At 35.9% G+C, this 19,818-nt stretch overlaps 1 protein-coding gene across 2 annotated transcripts; it reads right to left on the bottom strand.

Moving 5' to 3' along the window:
* Positions 1 to 1,278: 1,278 nt before the first annotated feature.
* On the bottom strand, positions 1,279 to 19,345 carry grpr (gastrin-releasing peptide receptor). Of its 2 annotated transcripts, XR_004663657.2 has the most exons (4): positions 18,495 to 19,345; positions 9,403 to 9,751; positions 7,465 to 8,648; positions 1,279 to 7,418 (listed from the first exon to the last, which is right to left on the bottom strand). XR_004663657.2 is itself a non-coding variant. In XM_034011144.3 (3 exons), exons 1-3 carry the CDS (start codon positions 18,911 to 18,913, stop codon positions 8,256 to 8,258), a joined length of 1,161 nt encoding a protein of 386 aa, XP_033867035.1. In that variant the 5' UTR covers positions 18,914 to 19,345; the 3' UTR covers positions 1,279 to 8,255. The 2 variants fall into 2 exon arrangements, 1 of the variants encoding a protein (XP_033867035.1); XM_034011144.3 differs by having other exon boundaries at positions 1,279 to 8,648.
* Between the last annotated feature and the right edge of the window lie 473 nt (positions 19,346 to 19,818).

Here is a 19,818-nt window from a genome sequence, read left to right as displayed (position 1 = left end):
ACTTACTGGGCCACCATACTTTGTTTTACAGGTTGGAAACAAATATCATTGGACAGGGGAAGGATGGAATTTCACTCGCTGACAGTTACAAGCGGCTGAAATGAGGTTTCTCCGCAGGGTTGCTGGAGTCACTCTCCATGAAAGGGTGAGGAGCTTGACAATCCGGGAGAACCTCGGAGTAGAGCCGTTGCTCCTCTGGATCGAGAGGAGCCAGTTGAGGTGGTTCAGGCACCTGGTAAGGATGCCTCCCGGGAGGCTTCCTTTGGAGATCTTCCGGGCACGCCTCACTGGGCGGAGACCTCGGGGCCGACCCAGGACACGCTGGAGGAATTACATCTCCCAGTTTGCCTGGGAGCGCCTGGGAATCCCCCAGGATGAGCTGGAATCTGTTGCTGGGGAAAGGGAAGTCTGGTCCTCCATACTCAGCATGCTGCCACCACAGCCCTCACCAGGAGAAGCAGATCGATGGTGGATGGATGGGTGGATTAATATTTTGCAACAAAACTTTCAGGAAGTATTGTAAGGTCCCTCAGGTCATAGAATAACACATTTTATACATGTACAGTATGTCATTGAAAACACTAAGGGGAATACATAATAATAAAAAAAGACTTCACATTTTAAAAAATAAGTTTTTATGGTTTCTGAATTACATTATAATGTTCCCCAGAGTGTTCTGAAAATAAAGACACCAACATGATCTGTAAAATATATATATATATATATATATATATATATATATATATATATATATATATATATATATATATATATATTCAGTGATTTTTTATAGGAAGGGAGTAAAAAATAATAATAACCTGGTCCTGGGGGAACATCCCACTGAAAAATGCTTGGTCCTTAAAGGGTTAACATTTTTAGGTTTCATAATGTTACTGCCTCTCCTGATGTGCAAACAGTTATAATCTAACCAAGACCACCTACAAAATCTGACACTTGATCTTTTTACTTCCATTTTACCGGACAACAGATTGCTTTTGTAAATGGATATAAATCATGATGTGCATTTACCAACTAATCCATAAAGAATAACTGTACATTGTTTGCAGGTTGAAGCTTGACAGTAACCATCATGTAAACTAGGCATGATTCCATCATTAGTTTTGTATGCAAACAGCTTTTTGATGATTGCACTACAGGAATTCAGAACACTGCTTAGGGAATTATTTCAAAGTGCAGATTAGTTTTGTGGCCATTTGGCAAATTAATGAGAATAAGATTCAAAGGCAAAAGAGAAACCATCTGATTGCATTTGCCATTATTTTGTTTATTTTCGATGTGGAACTGTATACAAATCTTTGTTGTAGATAACAATAAAGTAACTTTCTTTGTCTTACAGAATCTATATTGATTTGGCCACACATCAAATAAAGCACCACACACAAATCCAATACAAGGCATGTGTATGCTACCACTACAAATTTCATTAAAGACAATTTGATTCATCAGTTTCCAGCATACAGTACATGGTTAGCATACTCAATTTAGCTTTACGTGTAAAGAAGTGCAAAATAACCTTAAAAAGAACAGAATTTTGAAAGAGTTGAAACAAGTGTACATCATGTACCATATGCCTTTGAGTATATTTACAGTGTATGTGACTTTGAGTTTCAAGTCTTGGAGCATACTGTATTAGGTAAAAGCAATAGTTAAAACCCTCTTTTTCTTTCTTTATATTCACTAACATAGCAATAATGTTGTTAGCTGATTTTTTTTTTTTTTGACCAGCAGAGAAACGAAATAATTCAAACTCTTTACAGTATCTGATGTCACTGCTCATTTGTGTCTGTTTAAAAACACTATAATTTGACACAACAAATAGAGAACAATACTGTAAAATTACACAAGGTCGTTAGTCAAAATAAAAAGGGCTTCGCTTTAGCTGGTATATAACTCTGGTAAATAAATAAATAAACACATAAATAAATAAGCATTATAATATCTGTTGCAAAAATTTTGTATAGTACAGGGTGATTAGAAAGTAAGTATTATTGATGTGGTAAAGCTACTTTCTAATCACCCTGTATCTTGATAAACCTAATGTAAAAGAAATATTGCCCCTCTGGTATTTCTACTGCAGTCAATAGTCATAAATCAATTGCCTTCTCTCATCACAGATTTAATAAAAAATATATAATGACTGGAGTTTTCCCATTATGGTGAAATATATTGCCCCTTGGTTGGAAAGGTAACCTTCTCAAGCCTTTGGACAATAACTGAGCCCTATAAGCCTCAAGGCCAATTAATATTTGTATACTATAGTATGAGCATATATACCAATTTATAGTTGCAGATAGTTCATCTTCTTTTGTAATTTGTACAGACACTCTCTTCAACCAACAAGCTGTTATCTCGGGAAAAAAGATTGGAAGAAACTAAAAACCGAGTGCTTATCACTGATAAATTGGGTTGGTAAGTAAATACAATTTGTTTTACTGTTTTAGTTTCTGTACACAATTTCTGCTTTTAGCATGTGCAAAGTATGACCAATGAGCATAATGAACCAATGAAAAATGATGCACTCACTCTGACCCCTACTGTTTGTGCAGCAAGGAATCCCTTATAAATGTTTACCACAGTACATTTGCATCAGTATAGTTTTACCATATGCTTTTATCTGGGCTTTACACTGCTTGTCTATGCTTCACCAGGTTTTCACTATGTTTTACTACACTTTTCTATCACTATGGTAAACTTTTGCAAGAGATATGACACAGCCATAGAATGGGAAACTAGAACAGTTTGTCAAATGAGGCCATTAAGGTTTTTTTTCATATCCAATAATTTAGTGAACACAGCCTTGTCAAGTTAAAAGAGAAAGGGTTACAGGAGCCTCTATTTATCTCATAGCTTGAGCATTTATATTTGGCTCTGTTCCTTGGAAGGTCACCAACCTTCTGCCTCCCCACCACAAGGGTGCTCCCATCAGCCTAGAGAGGAACCTCGGGGCTAATTCTACTCTCCATACACTGTCATTGTCCAAATGCTGGGAATACCACATAAACTCCATTAAATTAGGATATTATATTTTAGTCTAGAAGCTGCCCTTATAAAAGTTTACCATAGTAAAAACATAGCAAAGTGTAATAAAGCATATTGAAAGCATGGTAAAGCATAGGGAAGCAATGTAAAGAACAGTGAGGTATGGTCAAGCATATTAATAAACATGGTAAACCAGGGTAAATTATGGTTAATACATGGTATTACCATGGAAAAAGCATTGGTAAAAGTGCAAAAATACAATGGTAAACTTGTATAAGGGTGAAGAATAGCACAAAATGAATTGGGATGTTTCTAGGCAACTTAATACTAACTTCCATGACTGTAGATGAAAAAGTATTGTATTGTTTATAGAGAAATGTTTAATTAAACTGTACTGTACCTCTTTCAACAAGGTATGAAGTGCTATTGCAGTGTGTGACAGTATAGGAAGAGATATTAATAATTCACAATTGAACATAGTTGGGTTTGTTGTGAAGAAAGCTTTTTTTGCAATTCCAAGCAATATATGAATTTAATGACAACATGTTGTTAAAATTCCACAAATAATTAACTAAATAAAATATGGCAAAAACATTTCATAATAGTTAGTATATTAATATTTTAATCACATAAAGACAACATTTCGAAATAAACATTGTAATACATTTTGGTACAGTTGTGGTTTTATTAAAATGGTTGTGTGATGCATTACACTGTAATTAATAATACTCTACATTAAATATATTCTTTTCTTTAATATTACATACAAACTCAGTATATGCTTATTTTAATCTCACAAACGAAATGTTTTTTATTTATTTTTTATATATATTTAGAAAAATATATATTTTACATTAACCACCATGGATATACACATGCAACAGAATGCTAGGTAATGGGAATTCAGTGAAGTATGTAGTACTGTGTCCACTGCCTGGCCACTTTATTAGGACCTGTGAAGCTTCATTTACTTAAGCATTGTTGTGGATCAAGTCCACAGACAATGCTGAACTTGAATGCTAATGGCAATGGCTACTTTCAAGATGATAATGCATCCACCGACTATGCCAAAAACGTGCACAAATGATTTGAGGATCATGACAGAGACGTCAGGTACCACAATCCCCCCGATCTCAATCAGATAGAACAATATTGGGGGTGAACTTGAAAAACACATTTGTCATCATGATCCTCTGTCTACCTCACGCCAATCTTGAAAAATGCATTTGTTCATATTAATGATTGAACATCCCACAAGAAACCTTTACTTTCTACCATGAAACTAACCAAAGGTTATTAACTTTGATTGCAATGATCAGATTGCAGTACATACGTATGACAAAGTATAGAGCTTTGGAAACCCTGCAATCATAAATTCAGCTCCCAGAAAGCATAATGTGGATGTGACTGGTAAAAGTAGGCCGGATTAAATGATATGGGAAAAAAAAATCTCTTACTTAAAAGATTTGCTTTCTGATAACGTGAAGTGCCACTCCAAAAGAAACAAATATGCTTTAATGTACAAATAACATTTAAAACCTGAACCAGATGGGCTATTAAATTGATACCTAAACTACATTACTGCCAGAATGCATTCACAGTAATCACAGAAGATAGAAGCCTGTATATTTTAACTACACATTAAAGCTGCGCTAAGTACATCCATGTGTCACAGACTCCTGCTACATCATAGTAAGAAAATTCATTTTGTGTTTCACAGCATTTAAATACAAAACGTCTTTCTGTCCAGCATGTTGTAGTTTTAACAATAGAACAAACTACACATCATAAGAAAACGTACACACATATCTCTTATTTCTGATAAATTTACAATGCACAAAAAAAAAATGTTTCTTAGCAGACTGTCCCCCTAGTTTACAATTTCTGCTGCTGCTCAAGACAGTACTTACAGTATCTCCTTGCAACACTTTCTATTAGACAACCAAGCGAGCCAGTGCCTGAATATATTGCCTGGAGGCTCAGTGCCTGTTGTGTCAACTGTGCATTTGGAACTAAGAAATCTAGACATCTTTTTAACTGCTTAAATTAGATTAAAATAAAATAAAAATATATATGTTTAAATTCTGTTCTTTAATAAAAGCTTCAGAACCCCAATGTGCAGCAAGTCAGGTTCTAGCTGTTTTGCATCTAGTCTGCCTCTACATTAACATGGGAGAGGAAAAACTGCTTGTGTGCAGACAGTAAGCCTCTCTGTATAACAAGGACAATAAATAAATACAAAAATTTATTCTATTTATTCTACTAAATAACTAATTATTAACACAAATTGTTTAATTTGTGTGTGTCTAATTGAATTTTACCAGAAGGAAACATTTATGGGAATTATAACAAATGTCAAAAGCAATTAAGAGTGTTAATTCACTTAATGATTCACTCTTGGTTAAATGTCTCTTGCATGTCTGCTGCTCACAGTTGGTAGGAAGGGCCACTAATATTTTGTATTAGTAATGCTATACATAGTCTTTTAGTCCAAATTAGTCTGTGCCTTGTAAAAGGTATTCTGTATTATCATTTAAATATTAACTGTATATTTTAATGGCCAAACCTAAAGTTCACAAGACAATGTAAACAGGCTTTCTAAACTCCCTGAGAGTCGTACTAGTTTTGAAACAGTTCATTATCTACCTCAAATACATTTTTAGTAATACAACCTTAAATGTAAAGAGGGTTGCTCATGGTAATTCTGTAACAAATCCGATGTGCCTTACATTTGTTTGTACACAGAAGTCTTTAAATAATCCCTTTTGTTTACAAGTAGGGTTCAGGTAATGTATACTGGCTTTCAAAGTACTGCCTATTGTGAACCGATGTGATTTGTTTATAAATATCCTATTTTCACACTTTCCCAACATATGCTGTCACAAATGACTTGGGTCAGGGCCTAATTGAGCTGAAATCAGGGCAACGTCATTGTCAGTTAATTATTATTTATTATGTATTTTTTATTATTATTATTTAGTAGTCGCCAATTAGTTTTTTGTTATTTTCTCCCCAATTTAGAATGTCCAATTATTTTTAGGCTCAACTCACTGCTACCACCCCTGCACTGACTCGGGAGGGGCGAAGACAAACACACGTCATCCTCCAAATCGTGTGCCGTCAGCCACCCACTTCTTTACACACTGTAGGCTCACCATGCAGCCACCTCAGAGCTACAGTATCGAAGGACAACGCAGCTCTGGGAAGCTTACAGGCAAGCCCGCAGGCACCCGGCCAGACCACAGGGGTCGCTGGTGCGTGGTGAGCCAAGGACATCCTGGCCAACCTAACCCTCCCTCCCCCCAGGCGGTGCTCGGCCAATTGAGCGCCGCCCCCTGGAAGCTCCCGTCCTCAGTCGGCATAGGAATAGCCTGGACTCGAACCGTCGATGTCCAGACTATAGGTTTGTCAGTTAATTCTAACTGTTTATGTCTGCTAGATCACGCATGTAAGTTCAATATTGTTGTCTAAATGGTGTATGAAAAGAAAATAATTATCCCATAGGAAAAGCTTAGCTGATAAAATGCTGACAGCAGAATAAGTTCACACGCTCATGTAATTCCTTCAGAAACATTTCATAAACTTGGTAATTCAAGTGGAAACCCCATTTTAACATGGTTTCGATGTGTTGCTATGTTACTTCCCAAGAGTTTAGTACAGATACAACCATTTAAGCAAATTAAGCTTGAGTCTTTTTTTTCTAAAAGGAACATCAAAACCAGTGTCTTAATTCAAGGGACCCTGTGTACACATTTGTTGATTCTTGTTTGTTACTTAACCAGTTTTAATAATAAGCAACTGTCTTAGTAACAGACTGTAAATACCTACACAATCATATTATCATGGAAAGGTAGATTAACACAACCTAGATATATGGATATGTCCCTCCATATATCTTCATATATCTAACCCTAACCCTAACCCTAACCCTAACCCTTACACTCTCATTAACAAGGTAAAGAATATCCACACTCTAGGTAAGTTTCACATACATGCATACCTAAGGGATTATATCTCTTACATCCCCAGATATAGGAGACCTCTTCATATCCCGATATTGATCATCTCAGTTGTCTTGTTATTTGTCCTTCAAACATTCTAACCATATTCACCACAACTGGATATAAGCCATTTTCTACATATCCTACAAGAATGGTGCACATTTAGTTTAGTCTAGTCATAGAATTGTACACATATGTGTACATATCTGTACACATATACAATATCTGTTTCACCAACCTTGTGTGTGTGTATATATATATACAGCCAAACCTGTATTCAGAGACCAGTCAAGGGACAGTCAAATAGTGGCCTCTTAACACAGGTGGTCTCTTAAAAGAGGGCCCATATATTTTCTATGTGTCTCTGACATGCCTTCCTGTAATTCTGAATGTATGTTTAAAATACACTGTAAAAGACTCCAAGATGGAATGTGAACAAAAGGAAGTACTGTCATTGAATTACATTTAGATAATATATTTACAAATAAATTATTTTGTGAAAGCAATTAATATGCCCAGTTCTACTTTCCATTTCAAAATGTTCTGTATTTACGTCTTTCCAACTGCAAATTTTTCAGCAATTTTTCTGCTACTTTCTGTCTTTCCAGGTTCAGTAACCAAGCATTTGACGAAGCAAATGGAAAGTATTTCTTGGCTACTGTCCCACCAGCGTTATAAACGGCAGCTATCTTTAATAGCAGCAAGTTTTCTTGAAATATTTCATACCTACAATCCCTTATCTACAATTCCTTACATGTGGTCTACAAGTATAACTTTATAAAAAATATGTTGTTTAAAAGAGAATGGAAATACATAATGGGCCTAATTCACAAAGGCTTAGAGTGTGTTTTAGAGGAGTTTTATTTTATTTTATTTAACCCCCTGTGCAGCAACTCCCCAGCTTAGGAGAACTGAAGGTCAGTGGGTGTCCTCTGATTGCCACTTTACACCAAGGAGCTCAACCAGAGTAAATAAAATACTTCCTTCGGAATTCACAGCGAACATCAGGAAACCTGCGCTCTACTGACTATACTATTTCCCTTGCAAACACATGGTTGTACTGTTACAAGGTAAGTCGCACATTAGTTAAAGCTTTGTGAATAGGGCCCTGTTCCTATCGTATGAGATTGTTATCTACCCATTTTAATGGAACATTGTCAAGCATCATCAACCCATTCTGTTGTAACCAGGTACAGTACTGTCACTCAAAACCTACTACCATTGTGCTCATGACACACTTCCTGTTCAGAGCTGCTATACACAGTCTTCGTGACATATGTGGTTTCCATTGATGAGACTGAAGCTGGCAGCGGAATGGTTGGTAGATTTAAGCGAGGTCATTCTGGTGGTGCTCCTGCCCATGCTCTGGGTTCGGATGAGCAGCCTTGCTCTGCAGCAGCACAGCTGGTTGTTAAATTGTTTTTGAAAGCTTTTACTCAACAGGTAAAGGGCGAAGGGGTTGACACAAGAATTAGCGAATGCCAGGATTCGGGCACAGATGCTGGTTATGTAGTGCAGCATAGAAGTATCCACTTCTGAGTAGTGGTATGAACGATACAAGTAGATGACGTGATTGGGCAGCCAGCAAAATGCAAATAGGCCTACAAATACCAGCACTGTTTTTGCTAGCCTCTTTCTGGACTCAATCTGTAATGAAAGAAGAAAAAATAGGTATTTTGGTTACACCTGAAGCATAAAAATTACTACTGTAGTGCTGCTTCTACTTGATAAAAGTATGGAATCATGTGTGGAGGTGAAGAGTACAGTAATGTAAAATACTATAAGGAAAATAAAATGCATATTTTTCACAGTAAGCAGTCAAATACATGATTTCCGTGAAATTTGTGATATTGTGATTTTCAGGGGCATTTCTTATGACGGAGAGTACAGGCTCCTAAGCTTCCTGAACAACCCAGAAACAGAGGGAGAGAACTGAGAAGAAGGGAGAGTATTTAGGGTCTGCATTACCCTTTTTAATCTCCCTGAAGATGCAATTATAGCTCAATATAGGCTATTTCATTATGTACACTTGTTTGTATTCATCATATAATTATAAACTTGGTTCATTATATCCTTTTCATTATGTATATTTGGTTTTATCCGTCATATAATAATAATATAATATAAAGTCAAGACACTTAGCCAACACGGGTCATTGCCTCTTCAAATGACCTACCTCTTGTTCAATTGAGGTAGCCCATTTGGAGGGGAGGCGCTATTTTTCAGATTAGTCTGTTAGTCTGTGCTACAGTAGTCTTTTTAACCACTGGACCACACAGCCTCCTATTATGAGAGCATGGTTCAGATAACGGGTCACTTGGGACTGCAAGGGTTCAGATTATCGAGGGCTTTTCTATCTTGGCTTTTCAGACCCATTCCCAGATCACACAAGACAACTCACCTGTCTCTTCACATGTATGTTGCCTTCCACAGGCATGTTAGACGCACTCTTGATCAGGTTCTTGGCAATGAAATAATAATATACTGAAATGATGACAAGAGGAATGACATAGAAAATAAGGAATGAGACCGTGGAATGGATTTTGGGGTGCAGGTCTGAGTGAGGGTATGGGGCACAGGTAATGAATGTTTTATTGGTTTCTGGGACATAGAAGGTGTGAAGGTCTGAAAAGATTGCCTCAGGGATGGCAAGAGTCATGGAGAACATCCATATGAAAGCAGCTCTGATGCATATTTTTGCAGTGGCATGGGAGGTCTGGATATCCATGGGTCGGACAATAGCTTTGTACCTGAAAAAAACAAAAAAAAACACATTTTATGTTTGTTTTTCTTTTTTAATAACTGGAGCACAGTTTTTAAAATTCAGTACCAGAAGACAATTGGGTTCCGGTTCATAGCAGCAGTTTTTATTTTATAACATGAGAGCTGCAAAACGGTTAATTTAATTTTAAAAAATCACAGATCATCACAGCCAATCAGGTCCAAAGTCAGCCATTATTATCCACACATCCCCCCTAACTTTAAAATCTTGAAACTTGCTTTACAGTATGTGCCTTGTAACACGCACACACCCAGTTTGACATTCAGGCCTTTATTGAAATATGCTAGAATTACACATGATACATACAGGATATATGCTGTAAGTGCTTACATTTTTTTTTTTTTATTTGCTTAGATGGCTTGTATTGTTAATTCAGAAGCTGGCTGTTTAAAAATGAAAAATAACAGGCTTTGAAACATCCACACATGTAGGATAAATCAGATTTGTGTGTAAAACAAAAATCACACAGCTCACAGTGATGGGATTTAAGTGAACAATAAACAAGATAAAGGCAGTGTGAATCAGTTGCTACTTAACTAAGTAAATAAAATAGCCTCTGGTATGATTTTAAAATAAAATTAGACTAAATTAAAATGATTTTAAAATAAAATTATACTAAATTAAATATATTTCCAAAGTATCTACTATTTATAATATATATTAGTGCTAGGACAAATATCCGAATATTCGAACGACATGTATTCGGATACAAAATGAGATGTGTGTATTCACTACTTGTAAGGTCTTGCTGTAAAATAAAATCACACATACAACATTCATTTTAACTAAAATATTTTATACTGGCACATTTTGTACTAGTCATATAATTCAAATAATGATGTAGTGTATAACAATCATTTGTAGTAAACTTGTTTCAGATCCATTTTCTCGACATTGCCAATATATACCACTCTTGATTTTGTTCTTTTTGTGTGTTTTAATGCGAGTCATAAATCAGTAGCTTTCTTTATGTCGCCGGGGCTTCTGCGGTTCATACAAATGTACTTTAAACTTAATAAAACAGAAGTAATTGATTGGCTAAGGTACATTAGAATTACTGGATTGGCATACTGTACAGATGGTATATTCCTACAGAGAAGTACTTGCACAGCAGGGGCAGTTGTCTTGTATTAAGTACTGTAATCTGTCTTTATTTCATTTAATGTGCTGGGGAAGAAATCACATACAGCAATTAAAGCAAACTAAGAAACCAAGGAAGATTGGAATTTTAATCTATTTTCTATGCTACTTTGCTTTAGGCTTGTGAGAGACAGCCAATGCAAATTTCCCCTTCAGAACTTGAAGAAGCCGGTGTGGGCCGGTATGTAATTGCGCAGGGCAAAATACACAGAAATCCTACTTTGTGTAATCTATAATAAAACCCTAATGTTGACAACTGATGTGTAATGCAGTATTAAAAAAAATAAAAAGTGCCCAGTGCACTAGTGAACAAGTTAGGAATCTTGAATCTCTGAAGAAATTAAGACTTCAAAATGAGTTCAATATGTGAACACAATACAATCTCCTTGAAAAGCTGTTCAGTTCGTAACAGAGAGAACAATCAGTAATTGGCTGGGTTTTTTGTTTTATTTTTATGTAATAAAAAAGGCATGGGAATGAAATACCAGTCATCTTAAATGATGTATGCCATGTGATGTTTAAATTAACTTTGTATAATTGTATATATATATAAAGGCAGTCTGAATCACACACATACACACATAAAGCCTTTTTGTACCACTTAATTAAAGGCATATGGAAATACAAGACATACAATTACAAGATATAGTCTCTATTTAACTGAAATAAATGGAAAATGGTCTATATACTGTACCCTTAAAAAAGCAACATACAACATTCATACTTTTAGGGCCTATTTTTAGGGACCAGTTGAAAGTAATGTCAAAATAATCTCCGTGTAAAAGTAAAACTGAGCCAGTTTCACATTATTACACTGCATGTCTCCCAGTAGCAGGCAGTTCCACAAAGCATTGACGAGTCTGACAATAACCCTGCTTTTCACTAAGGATTCAATGTAAATCCAGCACTTAGTTTTAATTCAGTACTCGCTTCTTGCAATCTGAACAGACTGTCTAAAGTGACAGCATACATAAATAAATAATCCTTCCATTCAATATCAGTGGTAAAAATTACCTGTGTTTCCTTGCTTAGAAGATAACTAAGTACACACACAGGGAATCGTATATTTAAAAAAAAAGTTTTGCTGGATATAAAAATAAATGTTTTAAACACTACCCAAACTTTAAAATCATGTAATCACCCAATAAAAATATTGTATAAAAAGACTGGATATAGTCCAGCTAAGTTTATTGTAGGTCTTTCCATAAAGTACAGCAAGCTCTTATTTGTGTAATAATCATCATCATCATCATCATTTTGAAAACTTTAAATGTTAATCTTACAAATTCTCAACTATTATTATTATTATTATTATTATTATTATGCTTGTAACGATAATGATAATAATCTAATCGTCTATCGACTGGGACCCCACGATAACAAATCGATAATATTTTAATGAAATCAAATATTCCATGAAATTAAAAACGTATTGTATATATAAACTTACTGTCAAGAATGTAATGTTCGTTGCTTCTAAAAGTTACTGAGAATACGCATCTGTGAACAAATACAGGATGATGATGCAGAGATCAAGAGTAACCTGCTTTATTTTGTTTTAAATCAGACCCAACTGTAGCCATCTGTCTTAAGCGAATATTTAACATTACTACGTTGTCATGTGCCGCTGTTTTAGAAAAAAAAAACACACAAAAAACCTTTTCGTTTTGAAGCAATGCACTATCCAAATTATTGTACACGATCTACTGCAGTAATTACTGTAGACTTTTTTTAATTTTTTTTTAATGCATTGTGGATAGCACTCGCTTAACAATACCAGTTGAGATCGCCTGGGATACAAAACCCGCCCCTGATGCCCATATTTACCAATCAATGAGGAGAGCACAGAGTGGTTATTGGCTGCTGTTAAGTGTCAATCAATAAATGCTGTCCAGTTTTCTTTTTTAAATTGAAACAAGCTTATAATCACATCAGGAAACTGGACCGGTACACATAACTTCATTGGATTTAAGTGCAGGGTAAAAGTACACAAAATAGACAGTTTTCACGGTGAAGAATGAGGTGCGTGTCGTGTTTTAGGTAGGGCTTGGTAATGTATGTAAGAGAATCTACGTTGGCGAAATGTTGCGACGTGGTAAATCAATTAATAATAATTCCACATAGGTGTATGAAAGAGATATTCTACATTTTCAAGTACGGAGATGCAAACCTCAGATGTGTCGCTGTGGAAAGGCGATCTCTAAATGTTTTTAGAATTCACTGAAGATAATGCATATCTAAGTGTAAGTGGCAATGCAAAGTCATGTACAGTTTTGATTAAAATATGACAACAAAAAGTGAAATTCATCTCTGCAGCCGCGGCACTGGCAGGGACTGCTGTATTCGCTAGAAGCTGGGACTAAGTAATTTATAAATGGTAACCCCAACAGCACATTTAAAAAAAAAAAAAAAGAGAGAGATCATTATTTCCATGTGAATAGGCCATGGTGTTTACCTAGTTTTCAAACCATATTTTTCTCTCCTTTGGACAGTGGGATTTCTTTTTTTTTTTTTTTTTTTTTTAATCATTTACCATTATGTTTACACTGGAAATTCGTCAGATTTTACACTTTTTTTTAAAGCATTTTAACTCCACTATGTAACACAATTTTTGTTCCTGGGTAGTAAGTGTTATTTCCTAATTGCTTATGCCTCAAAAGTATAGAAAATGGCTATTATTCCCCACAAACTTTGCTTTTGTGACCAGGACAGTGATATTTTGAAATGTACCTATTTCCAATGAGAAAACGGGCGAATCTGTGTCTTTTCGTTCACATAAAGTCAGAAAAAAACAACTTATGAATCCAAATTAACATGTATTTATACTAAAGTAATACAAAAATGACTACAAAAGATTTAGAAGTGAGTAGTTTTTCGAGATTTACGATTATACTGTAAATCACTTTCACGAATCAGCCCCCAAATGTAGTCTCCCATCATGTTCTCGTTATACTGTCCTTGGTAGCGGCGTTCAAAGTCCAGTATATCCTGGTGGAAGCGCTCGCCTTGCTCCTCCGAGTACGCTCCCATGTTCTCCTTGAATTTATCAAGATGAGCATCAAGGATATGGACTTTGAGGGACATCCTACAGCCCATTGTGCCGTAGTTCTTCACCAGAGTCTCAACCAGCTCCACATAGTTTTCGGCCTTGTGATTGCCCAGGAAGCCCCAAACCACTGCGACAAAGCTGTTCCAAGCCGCTTTCTCCTTACTAGTGAGCTTCTTGGGGAATTCATTGCACTCCAGGATCTTCTTTATCTGTGGTCCGACGAAGACACCGGCTTTGACCTTTGACTCAGACAGCTTAGGGAAGAAGTCTTGAAGGTACTTGAAGGCTGCCGACTCCTTATCTAGAGCTCTGACAAATTGTTTCATAAGGCCCAATTTGATGTGCAGTGGTGGCATCAGCACCTTCCGGGGGTCCACCAGTGGCTCCCACTTGACGTTCCTCCCCACAGAGAACTCGGTCCGCTTGGAAGGGTCCACCATGCAGAAGTAGCAGTTGCTTGAGTGGTCAGTGGGTTCCCGCCAAATTCTTGGGATAGCGAACTTCATGGCTCTCTTTTCCCCTCTGTACCATCCTACAAAAATACATTTATTTCACCCATGACTAATGTGTAAGAGATTCTCGCAACATTTTTCATATATGATATATTTTTTCAGCAAAATTTACGATCTTTAGCAAAATGCGTCTGCCGGATGCTTGCAGCCTCTTGATGCCATCTCAGAAAAATGCAGATATGTATCCATTTAGGCAGCTGGAACTAAACTGAACTGGTGGGCTTAAGGCCCCTGTATTTATACTACTATTTATATTACTGGAAAGTTCTAGAAAGTTCTAGAAGTTACTCCAAGTTTACTCAGCACTGAATCTATCTGGAATGTTCTGGAAAATAGGTAAATTTCAAAATATCACTGTCCTGGTCACAAAAGCAAAGTTTGTGGGGAATAATAGCCATTTTCTATACTTTTGAGGCATAAGCAATTAGGAAATAACACTTACTACCCAGGAACCAAAAAAAAAATAATAATTGTTACACGGTGTAATCTATGTCAACGTCAGGGTCTGATTTACCAATTACTACTATATAATAATAAAACCCCGCTTAAAGCAGGGAATCAATCAGGGGCGAGTTTATGTTTATAAATTAGTGAAAGTTTATTGAATAGCAGGTTGACGCTCAGAACTGATGAAAGCTTTATGCTAATGAGGTCATCGTTAACCTTTCTCTCAATTCGTTAAAAACATGCCTTCATAGACGAAAATCGTTGGGGCTTATCGACGCACCTCAATTATCTCTTATGAATAGCAACTGCCGTTAAATAGGCGGTTGTGGACGAAATCCGATCATGTACTGTTTTCTCATTTCGACAGGTGTTAAACCTTTGTGAATAGACCCCTTTATTCAGTACAGTAAATTCTCTCTTCTGGATGGCATGTAAATTGTTATAATTAGGATGAGCACAAGCTGAAAAGACTTTTTTATGTCATCAATTTAGTGTTTGTTTCTATTTAAATAATTCCTCTCTCCTTCTTGCAAATCAGTATGCAACAGTGGAGACAAGTTATGGCAGTTACAAAAGATGGCTTCTCGCAGATGGAAGCTGCAGGAGGAGGAAGGACGGCACTGAAAAAAATCAGTTGAGCCGCTTATCTCGCAATTAAAGTGATGTGTGCTTTCAAAAAGAACTGTTTTAAAAAGACTACCTACAGAGAATTTTAATAAAACAGTAGATCTACATATTTATTCTGCAATGTAAACTCACAACGGCATATATTTTTCCAGGGGACAGTGTCACATAGAACAATAGTTTTTTTTTTTGTTTTTTTTAGATAATACAATACAATTTAATAGATATCATTACAGTTTTTATTTAAATATTAACATTAGAGTTTTTTTTTTAACCCGTCTGCAGAGTTCTCTCTTTAAGAACATTCACAGATTATTGTGTTTTTGAATATGTTCTCAACATATATTTATTGTGGTAACAAAGTGGCCTAAAGGGTTGATTTCCCATCCGTAGAAAATGTATTCCCTATTTGATCGTCTTGTACTGCAGTCGGTTAATTGTTTAAAATAATTTTTAGCTTACACTTAATTATAAGATGGTGACCTGCCAATCCCAACCTCCCCAGTGAGGAGGTTTGCTGGGTCTGTTTCTATGGTGCAGTGCATTGTGAAAATTAAAATTGTCAGGGTACTGCATATACAGTTAAACAAATATGTTATACCATCATTTTCTTACTATTTAATTTCCTAATATCCTTTAATTCACAAAATTCACAAAAAAGTACGGACTGTTTTCAGGAATGTTCTCTTATTGAACAGTACTTTGGAAAATTAGGGTAAACCGTAAACCCTCTTTGCTGAAAACTACAAACATGATTTAATTAATCAAAAGGGGCTTTAAAAAAAAAAATCCTTTACAAAACATTTTTCAGGTGAGATTTTAACCATGTAACCAATGACCCCCAGTAGAGTTTCCTTATAACAAGTATTTCAACTTTCACAAACATTCATCACTAACGGGATAAATAACAGCCTGCTCCATTACACAAAGCCAAATGCACCCTCCGTAAAGAGATCCAGCTCATTTTCTCCCTTGAGTAGCTCATGTTCATGGATAGCTTAGAGACAACCTACATTTTTTTTTACTGTCTGTCCATCTGCCATGGGCAGCCCCACCACACATTATTATATATATGTGTTTTAAGTCATACAGGTAATGCAGCTGCGTTGTGTGAGGTTCAAGCTTCAGAATGTTGCTCAAACTCTGTTGCACTGTAGTTCCCGCTATGGAGAACTGGAAAACATTGTCACGTATACATCTTGCATTGGAGTCCTGCATGGACCCTCAATGGAAAAACTTTTTGGCAAGCCCTGGTTCCATTGTCAAGCTGTCACAGTGACCAGCAAACAGCAAATGCTGTCACAATTTAACTGACTACATACTCTACCAATAACATCACCGTTTTATGTATAGATTCAGCAATAGGCCTGGTTTACTATAGCATTTTGCACACAAATTACCTTTCCAGACCTGTAGTATGCACAAATTCAATCTAGTACCATTGCCTCCTTTTCATGTCCTACAGGCACTGTTTTTCCACACCTTCACTTTGATCTTTTTTGGGATACATGTTGATAGAGCCTGATACATTACTGCACTGTACTTTTTATTAATAATGAAAACAACATTATAATTTTCTGCACATTATTGAATGTGTCATTTCAAATACCCCCCCCCCCCCAACTCAGTTGCTATATTCAGCAAAAGAAAAAGGATAAATTGTTTTTATCTATGTACACTATCTGCCTCTCTCTTAAATGCAAACTCTCCTTAATGCAAACCACACCCTAAAATTGTATACTTAAGACAACAAATGATATATGGACATATTTGACATTACAGCAGAAAATGCTTAAAACAGCTTTGTATTTTGTTTCAATTAATACATTGTGGGTTACACCAACAGTAAACACCATAGCATACCAGTTTACATTACTGGGAGCTATTTGTATGATTCTGTAGATTTCTCTTACAAAGACAAATAAACAACAAATAATTAAACTGCAGTAAAATTAAACCTGGCAAAGGGGTCTTTTTTTACATCCCAATAAACATTAAAAAGCATGTAGTAAGTTACGAAATAACTTATTTCCTAGTCGTCAAGGAAAGTCATTATATGTATTATATCCTTAATTCCCATAGAAAAAAAACTGGTTACTTGAAACTTATCTATCTATCTATCTATCTATCTATCTATCTGTCTATCTATCTATCTATCTATATAGAGAGAGAGAGGCTGTCAAGAGATTTAAAAAATGATCATGATTATCTCAGTTTGTACAGTTTGTTTTATTACTGCTGTTATTATTATTATTATTATTATTATTATTATTATTATTATTATTATTATTATTATTATTATTATTATTATTTATTTCTTAGCAGACGCCCTTATCCAGGGCGACTTACAGTCGTAAACAAATACACTTCAAGAATCACAGTACAAGTAATAATACAATTAAGAGCAAGATAAATACATTATTATTATTATTATTATTATTATTATTATTATTATTATTATTATTATTATCCAAAAAACAACCTAGCATAAAAACCCTGTTGTACCTGGACAAACCTGCCAGGTGGATTCAGCCCTCTACTCCAGGTTTGATTGAAATCATAGGGATGGGGAAATTAACCGGACATATTACTTATTACAAAATATATATTTAACAATAAAAATAAGCACATTTGACGTTACCAACCTAAACTGTTTTACTGTTGTATTAAAGATGCCTTATTTTGGACAGTACATTTTGTATAGCCCGTAGAGTCCAAACTGCTAGAAAAACAAAGGTAGGCTAGTATAAACAAGCCTCTCACTTCAGTTACATCTATTCACACATCTATTCTAAGTACCCCACCTTATTGAAAAAAGAATAGGCTACCGTTAGCCGGACTTTGTCCTGGTGTAGCCTATAGTACAGCACGGTAGGCTACCAAATATTAACACACGATTTAATATTAACAAAACGATTTGAACTTCATCTAACTCGTACCTGTCTGCAGACAGCGCAGTAAGAGTGAAAACGGACACCCCCACTGAGGTGAGCTGAATGAACGGAATGAGTTTGCAGCCGACTCTGCCGAAGAGCCACTTGTCCGCCAGGTACCTGCTAGCATCCACGGGGGCGCAGGTCACCAGCAATAGCAGGTCTCCCAAAGCCAGGCTCGAGATGAACAGATTGGGAACGTTCCTCATTGACTTCACAGTGCAGAAGATCTTGATCAGAGTAATGTTGCCGACGAGTCCTACTAGAATGATGAGCCCATAAATAGCAGTGATTGCAATCCCTGGGTACCACCAGGATTCGTCAAACACGGCCGTTGAGTGATTGATGCTTTCGCTCCCGGAAAAGTTTGATAAGACAAAGTTGGTAATTTCATGATTTAATACAAATGGTTCCTCGGGAGACATTCTGCTCTGCCTTATTTGCTGCTCTCAAGTTCTCAAAAAATAAAGTCTCTCAAGGCCGGTTACTAAATTCTTGTTTTTATTTCAGTAAAATAAATTAATAATACATATACTTCGGCGAGACTACCATGGAACGCATGCACATTTTTTAAAATGTTTTATTTATTTCAGTATGTTCTGTATTTTTAAAATGTGTTATTTATTTCAGTGTCCTTGTTTATTCATTTTAAACAAAAGTAACAAAAGCAAACAAACAAACAAAAAAAACTAATTCAAACATCAAACATAATGTACTAAAGAGCCAGCCTAGGAATCCCTCGCAAAAAAAAAAAAAACAACCTTTTAATTCACTTGCTTAAGATTTAAACAAAATAAATAGTCATGGAGTCCCTCTTTTCTTATTCGTTAGCGTTAACGCAATATGCAACCTGTTCCATGTATCTCACTCATCTGGACCTCTGTGGCAGTTACCCGAGACAAATATATAAAGACTTGGAGGGGGAGGGGGAGGGGGAGGGGGAGGGGGAGGGGGGGGGGGGGTTGCGTTTTAAAGCTTCGGGTCTCTCAATCATGCGGAGTCTCTACGTCACTCTACTGTTCCATTGGAGAAGCAACACTAACACAGTAGTATGCGCAGTGGATAGGAACTTGCAGATAAAGTGCTCCACCTGTTGGGGAAGCAGTGCGTTGCAGAGCCATAAATGAAGTCAATACGATGCTGCGGTTATGAATTTACAAAACCAAAACCCTTGATTCTTCTGCTTTGCAGTAAAATAATAATAATAATAATAATAATAATAATAATAATAATAATAATAATAATAATAATAATTGTAGTTCTATTACCTGATGTAACAGCTATTTAAAATGCCAGTCTTCATAAGGCTAATAAACAACTATGCAATTTA

Source organism: Acipenser ruthenus, chromosome 8 (assembly GCF_902713425.1).
Source record: "Acipenser ruthenus chromosome 8, fAciRut3.2 maternal haplotype, whole genome shotgun sequence".
Taxonomy (NCBI): Eukaryota; Metazoa; Chordata; class Actinopteri; order Acipenseriformes; family Acipenseridae; genus Acipenser; species Acipenser ruthenus.
Note: the sequence above shows the minus strand (reverse complement) of the source record. Positions and strands in the feature narration are given on the sequence as shown.